At 43.1% G+C, this 19,749-nt stretch overlaps 1 protein-coding gene across 8 annotated transcripts in view; it reads right to left on the reverse strand.

Moving 5' to 3' along the window:
- Window positions 1–1,195: 1,195 nt before the first annotated feature.
- LOC148519653 (uncharacterized) overlaps window positions 1,196–19,749 on the reverse strand; it is a 146,023-nt gene continuing 127,469 nt past the window's right edge. For all 8 annotated transcript variants that reach the window (XM_088476312.1, XM_088476313.1, XM_088476316.1 and 5 more), the window contains 4 exons: window positions 16,352–16,459; window positions 9,113–9,257; window positions 4,831–6,153; window positions 1,196–1,562 (listed from right to left, as the gene is read on the reverse strand). In XM_088476312.1, the coding sequence (XP_088332438.1) occupies window positions 4,832–6,153; window positions 9,113–9,257; window positions 16,352–16,459 (1,575 nt within the window). In that variant the 3' untranslated portion in view covers window positions 1,196–1,562; window position 4,831. The remainder of the gene's footprint in view (window positions 1,563–4,830; window positions 6,154–9,112; window positions 9,258–16,351; window positions 16,460–19,749) is intronic.

Below are 19,749 nucleotides of genomic sequence, written 5' to 3' on the forward strand. Positions count from 1 at the left end.
GTTGCCATAATCTGGAAAAACGTGTATTTTTCGGCGCAGAAAAAGGGTATGTAACAGTGAACATTTGTTGGTAGGGGTATCATGTTCCCTAGTTAAGGGTATTGTAGGACCCTTAAGTGCTAGGCGCCTGGTGTCGGCCTAGTGGCTCGGTAGTAGATACCACAGTCTATACACATAAGCAGGTGTAGTTGTTGTCTTTGTTGTAGGTATCAGCTCTGAGTGTGATTGCAGTATTCAGTGATCAGTTAGGGTTATTTGAGCATTGTAATTAAACCGCACAGTTGTGGCAAATTGTGATTGTGAACTGAGTAGAGGGTGGCCAAAATCACTGAAAAGGGTAGTTGTTATTGGAATGCCTAAATGCTAGCAGTTGAAAGGTAGTCAAAAAGGGATTAGGTGCGTGGAAGCAGCCTGGTTATTCTTCCATAGGTGTGTGGGTGCATCCTGTTAATATCGTCCACAGGTAAGTGAAAGTAGCCTTAATGTTCTTTCACCGGTTTAAATCTCAATAGAAAAGATTAGGGTTAATTCCCAGGATGGGAGCCAAGCAAACGGTAGAGATGTTAGATGATGTGCTGCTGTTGGAAGTGCCGCTTGGGTCGGCATGGCATATTATGCATACTAGGTACGGTGCTTATGCAACTAGGTACTGTGATGTATGATTTAAAATGACAAGGGAAAGTGTTAGACCGTACCCCAGAATTGGCAGCTTTGATAAGAAGGTATTGAACAATGTCCGTGATAGCATTTGTATGGTGCACTCTCGAATGAAAAAGATAAAGTATAACGAGTGTTTAAAGTTGTGGCAGCATGAGGGGGATGCATGGCTTAAAGGTGTGCATGCAACGCAAACTAGCGGCACGAGCATGTTACAGGAGAGTGCGCATGCAGCGCTAAACTGCGGTGCGAGCGCGCCGCGAAATAGTGTGCATGCACAGCAAGGTAGCGTTGCGGAAGGTATTGCCAGTGGTTCATGCGCACCACCACCGCCCTATGCGGATGGGGGTGGAGGTACAGTCTATGTAAAAACCCATAAAAATTTAACAAGTAAACTTGTACCCGCTCTTGCTCGAGTAATCACAAAGAAAATGTTTATGATGCGGATGAACCTGTCGTTATGTCTACCAGTTTCCATGCTGTACACATGTTAAAATCATGTGGCCAGTATCAAAGGCACTACACAATGGCATGCTGCTCAGCATATAACTTTTCACCCTTTAATGATATTTCTTATGGTATGTTAGTGTAGTTACATTAGCATACACCACAGTCAGATTTTATCAGTTACCATGAACCCTAAATACATCTTATTAATAAAGAGTTTACTGAAATCACAGAATACATTGACAGTTTGAGACTGTACATTCCTTCTATTTATTGGGGGGAAAACAAAACATCTTTTAACAGAAGAAAGTTTTTCATAAAAGTAGACAACACTAAAACATTACTTTGGAAATACAACTCCCCCCAGCTAGAGTATATGCATCAAAATCCTGGGCACACTGATCAGACGTTCACATGTTATTCTTCTCTCCTGGTAGTCCTCAACAATATATAGTATCCTGTAAAAAGACAAGACAGACAAAACTTTAGAGGGAAATACTCTAAATGTTCACTCCTTTGCAAACCACGAGACAAAAAAAAGGTTAACAGTGGGACAGTAGAACATACATAGTATAATTAAAAGGAAAATGCTTAAGTATTTACGGAGACATTTAATAAACAGATTTTTATATAGTGTACTCATTATCCTAGTGGAGGCATGTCAAACATACGGGCCGAATAAACATTTTCTGCGGCCCCAGAGTGTGGGCTCACATCTATATATTAGCGTTCCCGCTAGGATGTTTTAGCGGGGCGCTGCGCCCTGCCCTCACTGCGACCTGCTAAGACAGCCTGTGGGTGCTGTCTTCACCCGCGTGTCGCAGTGTCCCGCAGGTGGGGAAATGTGCGGTGACCCAGTCACTGCCGGTGAATAGACGCTGGGCGCATGCGCCCGGCATCTATTCTACATGCCAGCAGCGCTTGGGGGCTGCCTGGCATGTCCGTAAGTGCCAGACATGCCCCCAAGAGTGACCAAAAAGGGACACATCTTATAGACACACCCCCTTTTCAATGGCCACACTCCCTTTTCAGGTGACTGACGCCGGAGCTAGAGTGAACACTAATATGCGGCCCGCACAACTCTGATCAAGCAGTGTTTACTTACTAGGCTGGCAACAGTGGTCTCTGACGTGATCAGAAGGCTCTGCATAAAGGGGCATTACTGGGGGCTCTGCATAAAGGGGCACTACTAGGGGCACAACATAAAGTGCACATCTAGGGGCATTACTGAAGCACTGCATAAGGGGCACTACTAGGGACATTACTGGGGCACTGCATAAGGTGCACTTCTGGGGGACATTACTGGGGCACTGCAAAAATGGCACTACTAGGGACATTACTGGGGGCTCTGCATAAGGGACATTACTGAGGCACTGCATAATGGGCTCTAATACAGGGTGAAATTGCATAAGGGGCACTGCATTGGTTTTTATCAATAATAAACCTTTCAAAATTGCATACAAGACTTTTTTATTGCGGCCCACACACTCGTAGACCTTGAATATTCGGCCCGGTTGGTATTTTGAGATTGACATGCTTGTCCTTGTGGATCTTACAATCTATTTCCTTACCATATGTATACTAGGGTTAATAATTTGTCTGGAGCCAATTAACTTACAAGTATATTTTTAAGTGTGGAACAAAACCGGAAAACCCATTGGAAACACAAAAAAAGGAAGGACATACAAACTTCACAGCGATAAGGTGTTGGTAGGGAATTGAACTCATGACCTCAGTACTGTTAGGCAGTAATGATAGTTTATACACATTATAATGAAATATATATATCCTTAAAAAAAATGACTGCACTCACACATCAAAATAATTAGATAATGAAGTATATAAAATTGATAAAGTAGGTACTCTTTAAGCTCTCCTTAAAAAAAGATGGCTTAACAGTAATGTTTTATGGACATCCAACTCCTTTAAGCTGCATCATTGTCCCAGTATTTGGTGGTTGTATACCTCTTTACCGAGGCACACCATTATGGATCTTTTCAACACATTTCTTATGAATAATCAAGGGAGCCCATACTGACACCTGTTCACTGCCGAAAGCGCAAACAATGGGAACGTGAGCATCAGTGCTGGACTATGGAGCAATGGAAGGTGGCCTGGTCTGATGAACATTTTCTTTTACGTCATGTGGATGTGTGTGTGCGTCGTTTACCTGGTGAAAATCAGGATACACTAAGGGAAGAAGGCAAACCAATGGAGGCAGGGTAATTCTCTGGGCAATGTTCTGCTGGTAAACCTTTGGTCCTGGCATTCACGTGGATGTTTACTTTGACATTTACCACTGACCTAAACATTGTTGCAGACCAAGTACACACCTTCGTGGCAATGGTATTCCCTGATGGCAGTGGCCTCTTTAAGCAGTACAATGCTCCCTAACACACTGCAATAATTGTTCAGGAATGGGTTGAGGAACATGACAAAGTTCAAGATGTTGAGTTGGCCTCCAAATCCCCCAGATCTCCAGCCAAACGAACATCTGTGGAATGTGCTTGAAAAATCAAGTCCAAGCCATGGAGGTCCCACCACACAACTTACAGGACTTTGAAGGTGTCCTGCGGTATTTGACTGCAGCAGTAGATCCTTTTGAGGAGTAGCGGAGTTAATGCATAAACAGGTCAGAACTGTTTTGGCGGTAAGAAGGTGACCTACACAATATTATATACATACACATAGATATACATAAAGATCCATCTCTATCTATCCTTCCATACAAAACTCTATATTATATATCCCAATTCACCAAAATAAACCAGTTCGGATAAGTATATCGGTTTATTTGCGGCTGATAATTTATTAAAGAAAACAGTTTTACTATATTGGTTTCCAGAACTTTTATTGTTATATAGTGACTGCATATAAAATTTGGCATTCCTAATTCGACCTTGACTACGCTCTCACTGGTTTCACCATAAAAACCGTTCCAATCTCAACAGAGCCGCAGTCACTCCTCTTGTTATTGCTGCCTTTAAAATGAGATTGTAAGCTCTTTCACGAGCAGGAGACCCTGCCAACCCTTAATATCTCTAAAATGACTAGACAAGCTGGACTGACCTGCTACATGAGCACAATGCACGCAGTGAGTTCGGTCTGACATTAGAATTATTAGAAGGTCAGAAGAAGGGTAATATAACACTGGGCACGTGAAAACCCTAGGCCAACTGTTGCCCAACACTGGTACAGGTATTTTATATGTGCCCATCAAATTGGCACCATGCTGTATTGTGTTTCTCTGGCATCTCTGCAAGTGTTTGATTAAATAGTTATAATTCATTGGTAACTATACTCAATCTGGCCAATAGATTCAGTGGAAATCTTTGTTATTGGGATTAACGTTTAAAACATTTCAGGTAACTACATTTTATTTTACTGAACTGTAGTGGAGGAAAATAATAAATTCCTCCAAAGTTATTTTCTGGGTGACTTTAGGGAGTTACCATAGAAGAACTTTTGCTTTATATGCTGTGGTCTCAGGTGTTTGGGTGTGGAATGGCAGTGTCATACTGTTACAGATAGCACACATTTAGTGGTTTTAAATTAAGCCATTCAACTCCACTCAAAACTAAATTTAGAGTTCTTTAAGTATTTGAGCGCTATTACTTACTTTTAAATACAAAAGGATACTTGGCAACAAATTAGTGTTGGTGAATGAAGTAGGACCACACAATGAACCAAGATCACACCATTCCTAACAAACATTTTACAACTTACTTTATTTTGAAGCCCGGTTATCAGCATATTCGCTAAGAATGGCAGACACTGTGAATAAATCCTTCCCTCGGATCCGATCTCTGATATCTGCAGATAAGTCAGCTGTATTTATCCCACGCTGCTGGCGTGATCCGCCATAGTAACTTTCGGAGTAGTGTGGACTGTGGTCCACGTCCAGTCTAGCGCGCTTGATATATAGCATATCGCTCTCCCTCTCATCCCACTCGGGTAAATCGAGTTGTCTTGAGTTATACATCTCATGGGTGTTTGATGCAGGTGCCATAAAATTAGGAGACAGACAAACTCTAGAATAGGGTTCTCCTGCAGTGTCAGCAACTTGTGTTGAAGGGCTTCTGTAAGGAGGATCATTCCATTTCCTAACTTGCATTCCAGATTTATAACTCAATTCAGAATATGGCGCACGTGTCTGTTCATTTGACCTGTATACACCAGATTCAGCAATGTTATCATACTGATTGATGTAGGGGTTTGCCTGTGATGAGTAATTTCCCTCCACTGAACGGTCATAACCAAAATCTCCATACTTCTGCGATGTACCAACATATTCTGGTCGAGTATCCATATTTTGGTCTTGATAAGCATTCGGTTTCATTTGCATCATTGAACTGCTGCCCATCTGCCCACCCTGTTGGTTTTGAACATTCTGGTTCAAATGAGACACCAAATTCTTGTTCATCAGCACATTTCCTGTGTTCTGACTTTTTTGAGCCACACCTCCCATCTGCATTACTGAATTTTGGTTTAGTTGAGGATTTTCCACACTCAATGTATTTTTAGCCATTGAGGCCACTTGCATCATCATCTGCTGGTTTAACAGAACGTTTTCCATAGCTGTGGAATTTTGAGAGGTCATTAACATCATGAGTTGCTGATTGAGAGAACCCTTATCTGTGTTTGCAGTATCTTGTGTTAAAGAGGCAACCTGCATCATCATTTTCTGTTGTGGTGTCTCAGAGCTTGGTGTTTGGTCGAGCAGTAAGGATTTTAACATCATTAATTTTGAATCCATCTGTACATTTTCAGTAGATGAACTACTTTGTGGAAGACATTTAAGCAATGTCATTAATTTCTGCAGAAACTGAAGATCTTCAGTGTTTGGGTCATTTTGATTGGACTGTGGAATTTCAACCTTCTGGGCACTGCCTGTTGTACTGGGCATATGAAGGTTTTGAATATTTTGTTTTGATGGAACAAATGGAAACTGTTGCGGCTTTTGTGGAACAGATGCATTTGGTGTCATTTTTGTTTGATCAATGCGCTGAATATTTGGCCCACGAACACCATCTTGCATGATATTTTTTTCTAAAATATATGAGAATATAAAAATGAGAATCAATTATGGAAAGTACAAGCCATTTATTATCTAAACCTACAAAATTATTGTCAATACACCTTATGCTGGGCATACATTTTATCTGACATGCTGGAACAGATCAGATATCGTGACCATACATCTAGATATTTCAGTGTATGGCCACAATATATGCATTCCTCCCCTCGAGAGGAAACATTTCCCCATTCTTCTCCTGTGAAGGAACAGGGGAAATGTCTGGCGGTCAGCCGCAGCAGCGCAAAACAATCAGATCTAACGGATAATTTTGCATGTCCAACACACCAATAAATACTGATCGGTCGCAGCAATACACTGTTTAAATATATGCCCGATGAGATGATCGGCCGATTGGGCTGACAATTGCACATTACGTTAGCTGCAATTAAAACACTAAGCTATAGTGAGAGAACATCACTTAAATGATCTAATCTTCAGAATTTAATTGAAATTTATAAAATCAACATAGTAACATTCAATGCTGAAAATTAAATGATTTGCAGAGAACTAAAATAATTGATTGGTTTAGACCAAGTATAAACTTGTACTGTCTAAGAACACACCATAACAGACAATACAATTTAGTGCCAGGACCATAAACACAGCTGGTCCTGCCGGCCTCCAAACCAGACAACTTGCATGTCATGACTTTTATTATGCAGTGGCTTATAGATGAGTCTGCTTATATGATCAAATATCAGAAAAAAACGTAATGCAGAAATGTAAATATTTCAAGCAGCTTTTGAGTGCACGAACAGTGCATCTACTTGCAGGAATATACTCATTGTACTATTAATAGAAATACTGTAACATGTACACAGGCTTCAAAATGTCCACACATTTGTTATAAAGGGAGAGGAACCTATTTTTTTTTTTTATCATGTGCATATCAATAACTTTGCATTGAATTACGCAAGTTGTTCTGTAATAGACTTTTCAAAACTCCACAAATGGCATGCATTACATGATCAATTTGGGGCCGATTCTGAGTTGGGAGCAAAGCAATAAAATCAAGTAACTTTTCAAAGGGACAAACTATGCTGCATTGTAAGGGGTACAAATAAATTTTCTTTTCATGCATGGTAAAATACACAACTATTAAGTGACTTCTTATTTATTTATATAAGGATCATCACTATTCACGAGCCTACATCACCTATTTGCATGGATATTAAACAAGCTTCATGTTAACCAGATAACTGTTGAGGGAGAATAAATATACAATTTTTTATTATCAACACATACATACATATATATTTTATTGATATTTTTCTTACTGTTTTTCATCAGCCGGATGCGGCTATATGAAATCATTATTAACCTTTTTTCTAAAAGATAATAGTGACTATGTTTGAGATGTGCTATGTTATATAAAAAAAAGATACATTATTTATATAAAGAAACATTGTTTCATATTGTTTCAGAGTTTTCAACAGCTGCCTCTGATTTGTGACCAATGTATGACTAATAGTTTTAAGAGAATAATTTAGTGTTATATTGTATTTAATTATTGCTTTTCATATTATCTTTATTAAAGGATTTTGCTTCTCATCATATATGGCATGTACTTCCCACACTTAATACAATACCAATACACTTTGCAAGTGTTGATGAGATATTTATTATTTACCATGTATTCATTATTTATCATTTATTTATTATTTTTTATTTTCCTGGGTTTCTCCTTTAAGCGCGGTAATTCTTTTCTTTCTCTACATGTCATTGGTTGCAACAATTATTACTGCAGCTGAAAGAATCACCAGCACTATACACACATATCGATAAGATTTCATCAGATTTTATTATCGGTATATTCTGTATTGAAGTGCCGAGGTTACATATATTTTGATTTATGGTAAAATACTGGCTGCTTCTGCATGTAGCTCACAAATCCTGGACAGCTTTATTTTTACACAGCAATTTAGATTGTTTGGACATATTCCATCTAAATAAAAAAATCTCTGCACATTTTAAATCTGCCACACCTGCAGTGTAACAGTTTTGCCAAGATGCAGTTACCGTTTTTCTTTTGTTGTTTTGCTCCCAAATCAGAATTGGACTAATTCAATTAGCCCTGAAGTCGGAACTTATGGGGGCGTGCCCTAATCGCGGGACATGTGGCCTGGCCACCCCTTAGGAAAAAAGAAGCAAATCCAGGGGGGTGTGGCAGCAGTCTCCCTGGTCCCACTGCAGCCCAGCACACAGCAGCGTATGCTGGACTGCTGACAGGAAGCCAGCACTTATTGGGCATTTTTTTTCACCTACCTGAGGCAGGTGAAAAAAAACAAAAAAAAACATGTGTTGAATCAATACAAAATGTGATTTAATGACCAAGAAGGGGGGAGGCTGAGTTGACCCAGTATATGTCAGGTCTAGTAAATAATAAAGGTATTTAATCGTATAGGTGAGTTCGCTGTAAATGGTGTTTAATTAGCTGGAATTTTAACCTTAAACACCTTTAGTCCACTTACAGGAACTAATGCCATTTTGCTTTTATAATGTAGCAGCTTCATATACTAACATGATTTACATGTTATATTGGTGGGTTGGTCACTTCATAGAAATGTGGCCATTGGTTGTTAGGTCTGGCCTTTGTTATCAAGATCATCAGCATGGTGGGCAGGACCTGAGCAGGTTACCACAACCTGGAAGTGGTGGGGTAAGCCTCCTCTTGTACCTGGGTGCCTTCAGAAGTATATAAAGCGCACAGACTGTGCTGTTGTGTCATATTTGAAGACCATAAGTACCATCCATATTACATGTTGTACAAAAAATTTTAGAGGAAGAAAGCTGGACAGTGTATATTTCACTGCAATTCAAGAGTGCCGGTAATTTCATTTTGATAGATAGAATATACAGCACACACAGAGTTTTTATTTATAAAATGCTGACATATTACATAAACTGTTTTCTTATTTTAATTTAACTTACCTGGAGGTCCTCTGTTAAATTGTGGTGGCATATTAATCATTGGGTTCTGCTGCACTGGATTCTGAAAACTCCTCTTCTCTCTAGAAACATTTTGCATAATTGACATGGCCACATCCTTTGCCCTGGCAACTCTAGCAGGAAAGAGCTAAACAGAAAAGCAAGGAAAACCAAAATTTCAGTATATACAAGACTGAATTCTAATGACAAGTTGGATTGTAAAAATAGATCAGACAGTGTAAAACAAAATGCCTGTTAAGACTATTCATATAATACAAAAGACAAGTTCCAGGAAAACGATCTGTGTATAATGTGTATGGATTATAGACTTCAGATTAGTAACACGTTATCAGTAGAGTATGGATATAACGGAAAAGTCACTTTTTTCAATCATATCAATTTAATTAAGTAATTTTAAAATGTAAGCAGTTATTCCATGAACTTCCCGATAATGCACAATGCTATATGGTACTGAGCAGTGATGTGCACTAGATGTGTGCCCAGGGCATTACACTTGTTGTTGCAACTTGACAAAACACAAATTTTCATTGTTTGACAAGAAGCGGATTTACCGAAAACAATGGAACCTGGGAGTTTGTGGCACTGCGACTATGCTGAGGCCTATACATGCTGCCATATCATCAAACTGCAGTGTGTGTACAGTTTAAAGAATAGTGTAAACAGTAAATGTGGCCAGGGAGACTAATCTGAGGACTATATCAAAAGCAATATTTTAAAGCAGTTTCATTGAAATATTAATGCAATAGTTAGAGGTGTGTGAAATGTTATTTTGGTGTTCATGCATCGTTAATTGAATCTGGAAAATATTTTATTTTAACACACATTAGGTTTTATAGTGTATGCCAGGATTAATACAAATGAGAGCCCTTTAATACAATAAAAAGAGATATGGTAAGAACTTACCCTTGTTATCTCTATTTCTACGAAGTCCATAGGGTTCCACAGGATACCTTGGGGTATAGGCGATTACGTCAGACATTGGGCACCACAGAGTTAAATTTTCAGCCTCCCAGGATGCACTGGGGTCCCTCTCCTATACCCCACCTCCGATCCAAAGGCCACTCAGTTACGCAACAAGCCATAGGCCGGAGGAGAAGAAAGAGAGAAGAAAGGCTGGAACACAAAAGAACCACATTCTCACCAGAAGGAGACGGAAAAACCGGTGACCAGATCAAAGCAAATCTGTAGTACAGGTGCGACAGGCCTGTGGAACCCTATGGACTTCGTAGAAATAGAGATAACAAGGGTAAGTTCTTACCATCTCTTATTTTCTACATCAGGGTCCATAGGGTATCCACAGGATATCTTGGGGATGTCCCAAAGCAGTATCCTTTAAGGGTGAGGACACTCCTGTACTGGAAGGAGAATCCACCGCCCGAAGGAAGCATTTTGAGAGGCGAAGGTATCAAATGCATAATACCTCACAAAAGGTATGGACATAAGACCATGTGGCTGCCTTGCACAGCTGAACTGCAGAGGCACCACGGCGAGCTGACCATGAACGACCCACAGACAGTAGAGTGAGCTTTAAGAGAGGACAGTACAGGAAAGCCTTCATGAATGTAAGCCTCCGAAATCGCCATGCAAATCCATCCTGCCAAAGTTTGCTTAGTGGCAGGCCAACCCTTCTTATGGAAACCAGGAGTCCGATTTCCTAAGTGAACTGGTACGATCAACATAAATCCGTAAAGCCTGTACCACATCCAAAGAGGCCTCACCAGCAGAAAGGTCTGGGGAATTAAAGGCTGGTACAATGATTTAATCATTGATGTGGAAACTAGATACCACCTTAGGTAGGAACCCAGGGCGAGTGCGCAGCATTGCCCTGTCCCTATGAAAAATTAAGAAAGGGGGGCGACATAAAAGAGCCCCCAAATCTGACACTCTTCTGACCGAGGCAATGGCCAGAAGAAACACAGTCTTAGCTGTGAGCCATTTTAAATCCACTGAGCCCAGTGGTTCAAATGGCGGTCCTTGGAGAGCCCTAAGGACCACAGCCAAGTCCCAAGGAGCCACAGGTGGAACAAAGGGAGGCTGTATGCGAAGTACACCTTGCATAAACGTGCGGACATCAGGAAGTGTAGCAATCCTACGCTGAAACCACACAGAGGTCAGAAACCTGCACCTTCAGGGAAGCAAGGCGAAGACTGATCTAAGCCCGCCTAAACCCTGGATATCCTAAAAGCCTGAGGATCACAGCCTCTAGGGCGACACCATTCAAAGAAAGTATGCCACACTTGGCAAATTCTTGCAGAAGCCGGCTTCTGAGCATGGTGTTAACTACAGAGCTGGAAAAAACCCTGGACCCAAGAGGGCAGTCTCAACAGCCACGCCGTCAAAGACAGACGACCCAGGTCCGGGTGATGGCAAGGACCTTGAAACAACAGGTCCGGACGTAGAGGCAACAGCATCGGAGCGTCTATGGATAGACTCCAAAGATCTGAGTACCAGTGCCGTCTGGGCCACACTGGATCTATCAGCAGGAGCGTGCCGCCTTCTTGCTTGAATTTGCGAATCACTCGAGGAAGAAGGGAGAACGTAGGGAAGAGGTACGCAAACTGGAAGGTCCACCAGACCGACAGAGCGTCTACCAGAAATGCCTCTCTCTCTTGTTCTTGACCTGTACACAGGAAGCTTGTTGTTGTGTCGGGAGGCAATGAGGTCTATCTCTGGAAGGTCCCATTTGTTCACCAGTAGCTGAAACACCTCCAGGTGAAGAGACCACTCTCCTGGATGCACGTCTTGACGGCTGAGAAAGTCTGCTTCCCAGTTGAGGACTCCTGATATGAACACTGCCGAGATGGCAGGGAGATTGCCTTCCGCCCATGCTAGAATGCTGGACACCTCTGTCAGGGCCGCCTGACTGCGGGTTCCTCCTTGGCGGTTTATATAAGCCACCGTGGTGGTGTTGTCCGACTGCACCTGCACGGGTTTTCCGTGGAGGGCATGTCTTGCTTGGTGGAGAGCTTTGAATACTGCCCTTAGTTCCAGGATATTTATTGGAAGCGCAGATTCTGCTTGAGTCCACCTTCCCTGGAAGAAGTGTGAACTCGTCACTGCTCCCCAGCCTTGCAGGCTGGCGTCCGTCGTCAGAAGGACCCAGTCCGCAATCCAAAAGGGGCGCCCCCTGTTCAGGTGAGTAGTCTGCAGCCACCAGGCCAGAGAGACGTACCTCCGGGGAAAGGACCATTGTCTGTGTCTATATCCAATGGGGAAACCCATTCCATCTGGAGAGGATCAACTTCTGCAGAGGTCTGGAGTGGAACTGGGCTATACTCCACCATGTCGAACATCGACACCATGGAACCCAGTAACCTCATCGCCGAGTGAATAGACACCCGGCGACTCCGCAGGCAAATGCGTACCTTTGCCTGTAACGCAGAGATCTTTTTCTCTGTCAAAAAGATCCTCTAATGTTGGGAGTCCAACAGGGCTCAGAGATGGATCATCCTCTGTGACTGAACCAGGGAGGACTTCTTCCAGTTTATCAGCCAGCCGTGATTCTGTAACACAGAGACTGTCAGTTGCAGATGGCACTGAAGTTTTTCTTGAGACCGTCAGCAACAGGAGGTCGTCCAGCTAGGGTAACAATCGAACCCCCTGCATCCGCAGGTGAGCTGCCATAACTTTGGTAAACACTCGAGGCGCTGTGGCCAGACCAAAGGGCAGAGCCTGAAATTGGAAGTGTGTCGACTACTGCAAACCTGAGGAAACGTTGGTGCGCTGAGACAATAAGGATATGCAGGTAAGCATCCTGAATATCTAGCGACACCATGAATTCCCCAGGCTCCATCGCCAAAACGATGGTATGCAGGGTCTCCATCCTGAACCGAGGAACTCCCGAATTTGTTGAGGGATTTGAGGTTGAGGATGGGCCGGTAGGACCCACTGGGCTTCTGTACCAGAAAAAGAATGGAGTAATACCCTAATCCCCTCTGAGACAATGGAACCGACACTATGACTCAAGTCTGGAGCATAGAGTGTAACACCTTCCGGAATTCCAGGGACTTGTCCTGATTGGACTGAAGACCCGTGGTGAAAAGCCAACTGGGAGGCCTCCTCCGGAAGGAGGGCGCGAATTCCTGAGAGACCACTTCTCTTACCCAAGTGTCTGTGGTAGTCAGACACCAGCACTGGGCGAACTGAAGAAGTCGGCCTCCCACTTTGGGGTCCCCCAAAGAGAGGCCCATCCCGTCAGGCTAAAGGCTTATGGTCCGACTTGGGAGCAGGACGTCTGGTACTCCACGCCTGCTTCTTTGGCTTTGCAGATTTCTTGGCCCCTGCCGGTCTCGGAAAGGACTGTACCTTGGACTTAACCTGGGCCATGTAAGGCCGAAAGAACGAAGAACCCGACCCTGATGGGACGGAAGCCGATGGCAGACATGCAGACTTAGCTGCTGCCAGAGTGGTCACAGTTTTGTCCAGATCAGGGCCAAATAGGACTTGTCCATTAAAAGGCAAGCATTCCAATCCCTTTTTGGAATCAGTGTCCTCTTTCCCAGAGCGCAACCATAGGGTGTGGCGTGCCACCACGGCTGCCGAGGAGATTCTGGACGTGAGGAGACCTATATCCAAAGGCTGCCTCATGAATGTACGTGGCTGAATCTCTGAGATTTCCCACTAACTCCACGCGTCAGTGTCCAGAGACGCCTTCAGGCTATCAGCCCAGCCCTCCATGGCTCTGGCCACCCAGCATATGGCCATAGCCAGTCTGGACCCTCCCCAGAAAGGAAATAAATGGATTTCAGGCATATTTCCACCTTACGATCCATTGCATCCTTTAAGGAGGACATGGAGGGCATGGATAATGTAGCACTCCTCACAAGGCATGTGACATGAGAATCGACTTGTGGAGGGGTTTCCCACTTTGAAAAATAATTGTCCGCAAAGGGGTACGCAACAGCCAAACGTTTTTGAGGCTGGTACAGCTTACCCGGATTTTTCCACACCTCCTCTAAATGATCCACTAACTGACCAGATAGAGGAAATACAGTGGCATCACCCTTAATATCCTTAAAGGCGGCGTATTTGGATTTAGCCAACGGGGGATCATCATCCTCAATAACTAAAGCCGTATGGACTGCCCGTATAAGGCCGGGTATATAAACTTTAGACTTGGACTCCGCCTCCTTAGTACGAAGGGGCAATCAGTCCGAATAGTCAAAAATCTCAGTCATCAGACAACACATAATCCTCATCAAACAGAGGCGTCTGAGACACTAACGACCACTTATGTGGCCGAAAGGAGGATTCCCCTTGCAATACGTCCATCAGGTGCTGTACTGTATTGAACCCACGCAGGCTCCTGAGAGACCTGGGGGGGTGACAGCGGGAGACACTGGGGTATCATTAATTGCCTTGGGAACCCCTGAAAGGGTGATGAACCCACAAACTGCTGTGTTAACCCTATCTGGAGGAATGCAGGGGGAGGTGCTAACTGGCCCACAAGGGTTGTAAGCGCCTTAACAAAACAAGCCCAGGGCAGTTCCTGCACAGGCAGAGTTACAGAGATAGGGCGTGATATCACATAGCAGGCCCTACACATTCCCTCAGCATTCCCATCTCCCTCCGCAAATGGTACATTACATTTAGTACACTTTAGCAGGAGAGGAAAATCACTCAGACATGATGAGTGACAGTGTATATGACTCCCCACACAGAAAAACAATACTGTTTACTGTGAGGTAATAAACACCCTGCAACACCTTAGCGCAAGGGCTTTAGCAGAGAATGAATAGGGATAGTGAAATGGCTGACAGTCAGAAGTGAAAGTACAGGCAGCAGCGCTAGCAGTAAGTCACAAACAATGCAGAAACAATGCCCTGCACTAACAGCGTTGAGATCAACTACACAGGCCAGAGCCTGGTAGGAAACAGCGCTGCATACAGCGACCTTACGCGAAGGAGAGGTATGCGGGGGGACCCGGACCACGATGTCACAGTCTTTCAGCGTCCAGCAACGCTTACCAATTCACTAAAGATGGCCGCCGAGGAGCAAAGAGGAGGGGGGCCCGGGGGAGGAGCGCACACACAGGCAACAGACCGCAATGGAGAAGCCGTGTGCAGCAGGGGAGGCGCCGGCTGTGTACAGAGAAGGCGCACTCCCCTGGCATGCAATTATCCCCCAGGACGCCGGAATTTGCCGCGGCCCGCTGTCCCCGGGGTATAGTGGATGCGCAGGTTAATACCTGGCTCCACGCTGCAGCCAGACCACAGGGAGCCCCCTGCTTGGGGACTTAGGACTGTGTTGCTGCCGCTTTACCTGTCCCCCTTGTATCCGGCCACAGTCCAGGCATCCAGAGTCACCGCTAGCTGTGACCCCAGATACCTACCAGCATCCCTGGTTCAGTACTGGCATTCTGGGCACCGGCGGGGTGTAGGAGTGACAGCATGGACGTCAGTACTGACTGTCCATGCTGTACAACTCAAATGTGCAGCCACAGCTGCTTTTGAAGAAAACTTCAGGGGCCATAACAGTCCCCCCCTCTGTTAAGGTGATCCGACTCTGAGCCGGCACCAACAAAACAGAGTGGCCTTTGGCTCGGGGGCAGGGTATAGGAGAGGGACCCCAGTGCATCCTGGGAGGATGAAAATTTTACTCTGTGGTGCCCGATGTCTGACGTCATCGCCTATACCCCAAGGTATCCTGTGGATACTCTATGGACCCTGATGTAGAAATTAAAGGTGTACTGAGCAGAAATTTGGGGTGCTTTAACACATTTAAAGCTATATGCACATTTTTTTTAATCCAGAATAGCAAGGGTACAAATCCTAATTTTACAAGGATGTGTGTTAAAACCATATGTTCTTCATCAGATGCACATTTACCATCAAAGTGGAATGTTTACCAATAAAAACATATTGAACAATTCTATATTTATGCACCCTTGGAAGGGTGTTGTATGAAAAGTTGACATTCAGAATGTCGTCAGGTTCTGAATGTCAGTCAGCAAGTCAACATGGACAGTAGGTTAACACCAGAATGTCGACAGCTTGTTTCATGTTTTAGCCTAACCCTAAAAATAACCGAAAAATGCACTGTCGACATTCTAACATTTTAACCACGTTGACATAAGTGTGTGACCTTATGTCCACTTCTACAATCTGACCGGATCCCCTTGAAAGGGCTCACACTTCAGAATGCCATTAAAACAGCTTAAGGTGGTATATGAAGACATTTCAAAGCAGCAATCCAAATACAATAGATGCATTGAAAACTTACAGCCTCTTCCTTTAACTTGTTCGAACATAACTTTATGTCAGCTGTCAGCTTGCTTGTGAGCCCTGTGACAGTCATTGCTTCACTGTCATTGTCAATCTCAAATGATTCCTAAAAAATATAAATAAAAGCAGTTTAGATGTGTTATTGACTATTTTCTAGTTAAAAATGCTAAATAGTGGAAAACAGATTGAAGGAATGAAATGGACGATCCTGCATGGAGGCAAACAATGGAAGCTTAGTACGATACTGACTGAATGAGAAAAATGGATATCCATGACTTGCATGTTAATTGAAGACAGTCTTAGAACTGTAATGAAACACTATTTGCAATTAACCACTTCCAGGGCATTGTCTATACATAATTGGTCTATAATTGTTGTACATATGTATTATCAACTGAGTAAAAGGTGTACAGGTAAGGAACCTTCCAAACAGGAAAGAGCAGGAGAAAGAAAAAATAATAGCTGCCACTTGCTACAAATGCATTTTATACACAGACATGACCCCCCCAAGTGTCAAATACAGCAGTAACTGAGAAGCGTTGCTAAAGAATTAAGACAATGCCTTAGGAAAGTGAGGAAAGGAGATAATGTTAACATCTGCTATCTTGATCTCACTGCACCTGTTTATAAAGCTTGGGTTCTTCACAAATGTCCCACCCACAAAAGACACAGAGAAAATGTCTCAAAGATTATCTTGTCACCTCATAGGGAAAATGAACCATAGCCACTGACAACTGCCTTTCCAATTTTCACTATTGTCTTATCTTCTATATCCCCTCTGAAATGTTATTTCCACTGTTAAGGACTGGCTAGTAGCTGTCTGGACCCAGTTCTAGAGCGATTAGAGGGATGGAGGCCATTAAAGACTATCAGCAGAGTCCAAGCACCTAACTATTTGGTGCCCTGGACATGTAATCAATAAGTAGCAAAACAAATGGTTGGGAGTAGGAGAGAGCTAAAGAATGGTACCACTCAATGTAAGGGACTATTCAAAAGGGCCAAAATGTTCAGGACTGGAAGCATTAGGACAAAAAGCAATGTCAGCACAGTCTGGGCTCATTATCGGATTTTTCAATGAATGAAAATAAGATGACCAGAAAAAATTGTGAAATTATGAATTTCACCATCTAAGCTTTATGTTTGTGACTAAAGCGGAACTAGAGCGTTATGTACCAAATAAAACCCAATACACTGCCAGCCATTTGTAACCAAAATGATTACCCTAATACTTTCACTAATAAAAAATAGGTCACAAACACCCTAAAATGCTTTCTAGATTAGGGATAAATGGATAAGAGGACATTAATAACATTAAATCCTTTTCTTTGAGTCCATGGAGAAACACCAGAAACGAGGTATAGTCAATAAGCAAGGAGTGCAAGTAAAAAACACCTTTCTTTTTCAAACAGAAGACGATCGGTACATTACAAAGCTGACCCAGGAGCAGTTTTGTCCAGTGAAACATTCTTTAAAATGCCATCATCTTTTAGAGCAAACACATAAAACGCACAAAGTGCGCGTTTCATCAGTGGTTCATATAGACATCTGGCTTACATCAACTTTACACCAACTTAAGACAGACTTCTGAAAGAAGAGACAATTTCCCAGGATGAAGACATCTGCTTCAGTGTCCACCCTACAATGAAAGCCATGTGAGACAAAATATTTCACCCTGCTTACAGTACAATCTAGCTTGTTTCATCATGGTCAAAGGATTCCTGGTTTTTAAGGTATGACATCATTGTGGTTTTGCACACTGTGGTTTGCACTGCCTTTGTGCACAATGAATGGTGAACTGTTACTAAGGCATAAACACACTGCCCTTAGTACATTAATCGGATGTTTGGACTCCTCCTTAATGCCAAGATCCAGCAAAAGAGCCTGAAGTGTGACCACACCCCATCCTTAAGGCAGTGATTTCCCAACTGGACGTCGTGGCACCCTGGGGCACTTTCAGGAATGCCACAGATTGGTGGTCCAGGACCAAAGTAAATTTATTTATGGTCAATGTGTTGGACTTGAAACTCCCACAAGTAAAAACCATACGTACTGGACATCCTCAAAAGGTCAAGACCACCTTCTCCAAAACCCTCAAGCAAAAAAGCACAAAAGTTTGTTTGTGAGCAAACAAGGACCTCATGGCTACTATCCTAAGTCAGAAACACCAGCTATGACAGAGTGCTAAACAGGAGCCCCTTAAAAACAATACACCGGGATGGAGACCAGTTGGACTTCTTGTGACTGATCATTCATGGTATTCCAGTACATGATGCATAGACGTGGAACTATGGTAGGGAATAATAGTCACACCCTGAACATTAGAAGAGCCACCATCATCGCCATGAATTTAAAGAACGCAAGTGGAGCAGTCAACAGACCAAAATGTCCTGAACTGCCAATGTTAGCACTGAACCACAACCCAAAGGAAGATTTGATGTTTCTCCCAAAGGTGAATGTGAAAATATGATTCCCTGATATAGACCTGCATCCGTATTTCTCTATACTGTGAATGACATATTTCAGAGACTTCATCTTGAAATTTGTCCACCCTGAGATGGGTGTTCAGGAACGTCAAGTTCAGAATGGGACAAAAATACCCATCTGGTTTGTGCAACAGGAATAGAGGAGTAAAACCCCAATCTCCTTCCGGAAAGAAAAGAAAAAGAAAAAAGGAGACCCTTTTTAATATGTTATTTTGTGGGTCTATTCAATTGTCTTAATTTATGTGTTTTTCATACTGGTGTGCTTAGACTGCCTATTCAAATTGTCACAACAAGACATCCAAGGCTGCATCACTCAAGTACTCTAAGGAGTCCCGAGACTCTTCGACCAAGATATGCAACTCTACTCTTGGCCTACTGCTCTACAAGCAAACAGAGAGCCCTACTGTATATTTCTCTACTGCCTTAATCGACCACGTGATGGCCTTTGCCGTGACAAAAATTGATTAAAAGGAGGCTTTTTACCCTCCAATCTGTGCCATCCATAAGAGACTCAACACTAGAGATGGGTAAAGTGGTGGCACTGCTCCAGCGGATGCTCCTGCTCCAAAGGGAAGGAACAAAACAACACAATTCACTTTATGCTTAGGGGGAATTCAATTAACCATGGGACACCGCAGGCTTTTAACTCTTGGGTTAAGAGTCTGGAGCTGTTCAATTACTGCCCACAATAAGCCCAGAGGTTGCACTTAAAGCAGATTTCTGATTTCACCTCAGGAAGGGGCAAACAGAAATCAGTGTTTAGTGCACCCTCTGGGCTTACAGATTGTGGTAACTTCGTAGCTCTGGGCATGTAATACAAAATCTATGCTTTACTGCACACTCAAGTCCCGCGGCTAATTGAATTCGCTTTTCAACTGTCAGTAACCTCCAGAATTTCAGTTTCTCGGGTTCC

This window comes from Taudactylus pleione, unplaced genomic scaffold (assembly GCF_031769625.1).
Source record: "Taudactylus pleione unplaced genomic scaffold, aTauple2 ptg000186l, whole genome shotgun sequence".
Lineage (NCBI taxonomy): Eukaryota > Metazoa > Chordata > Amphibia > Anura > Myobatrachidae > Taudactylus > Taudactylus pleione.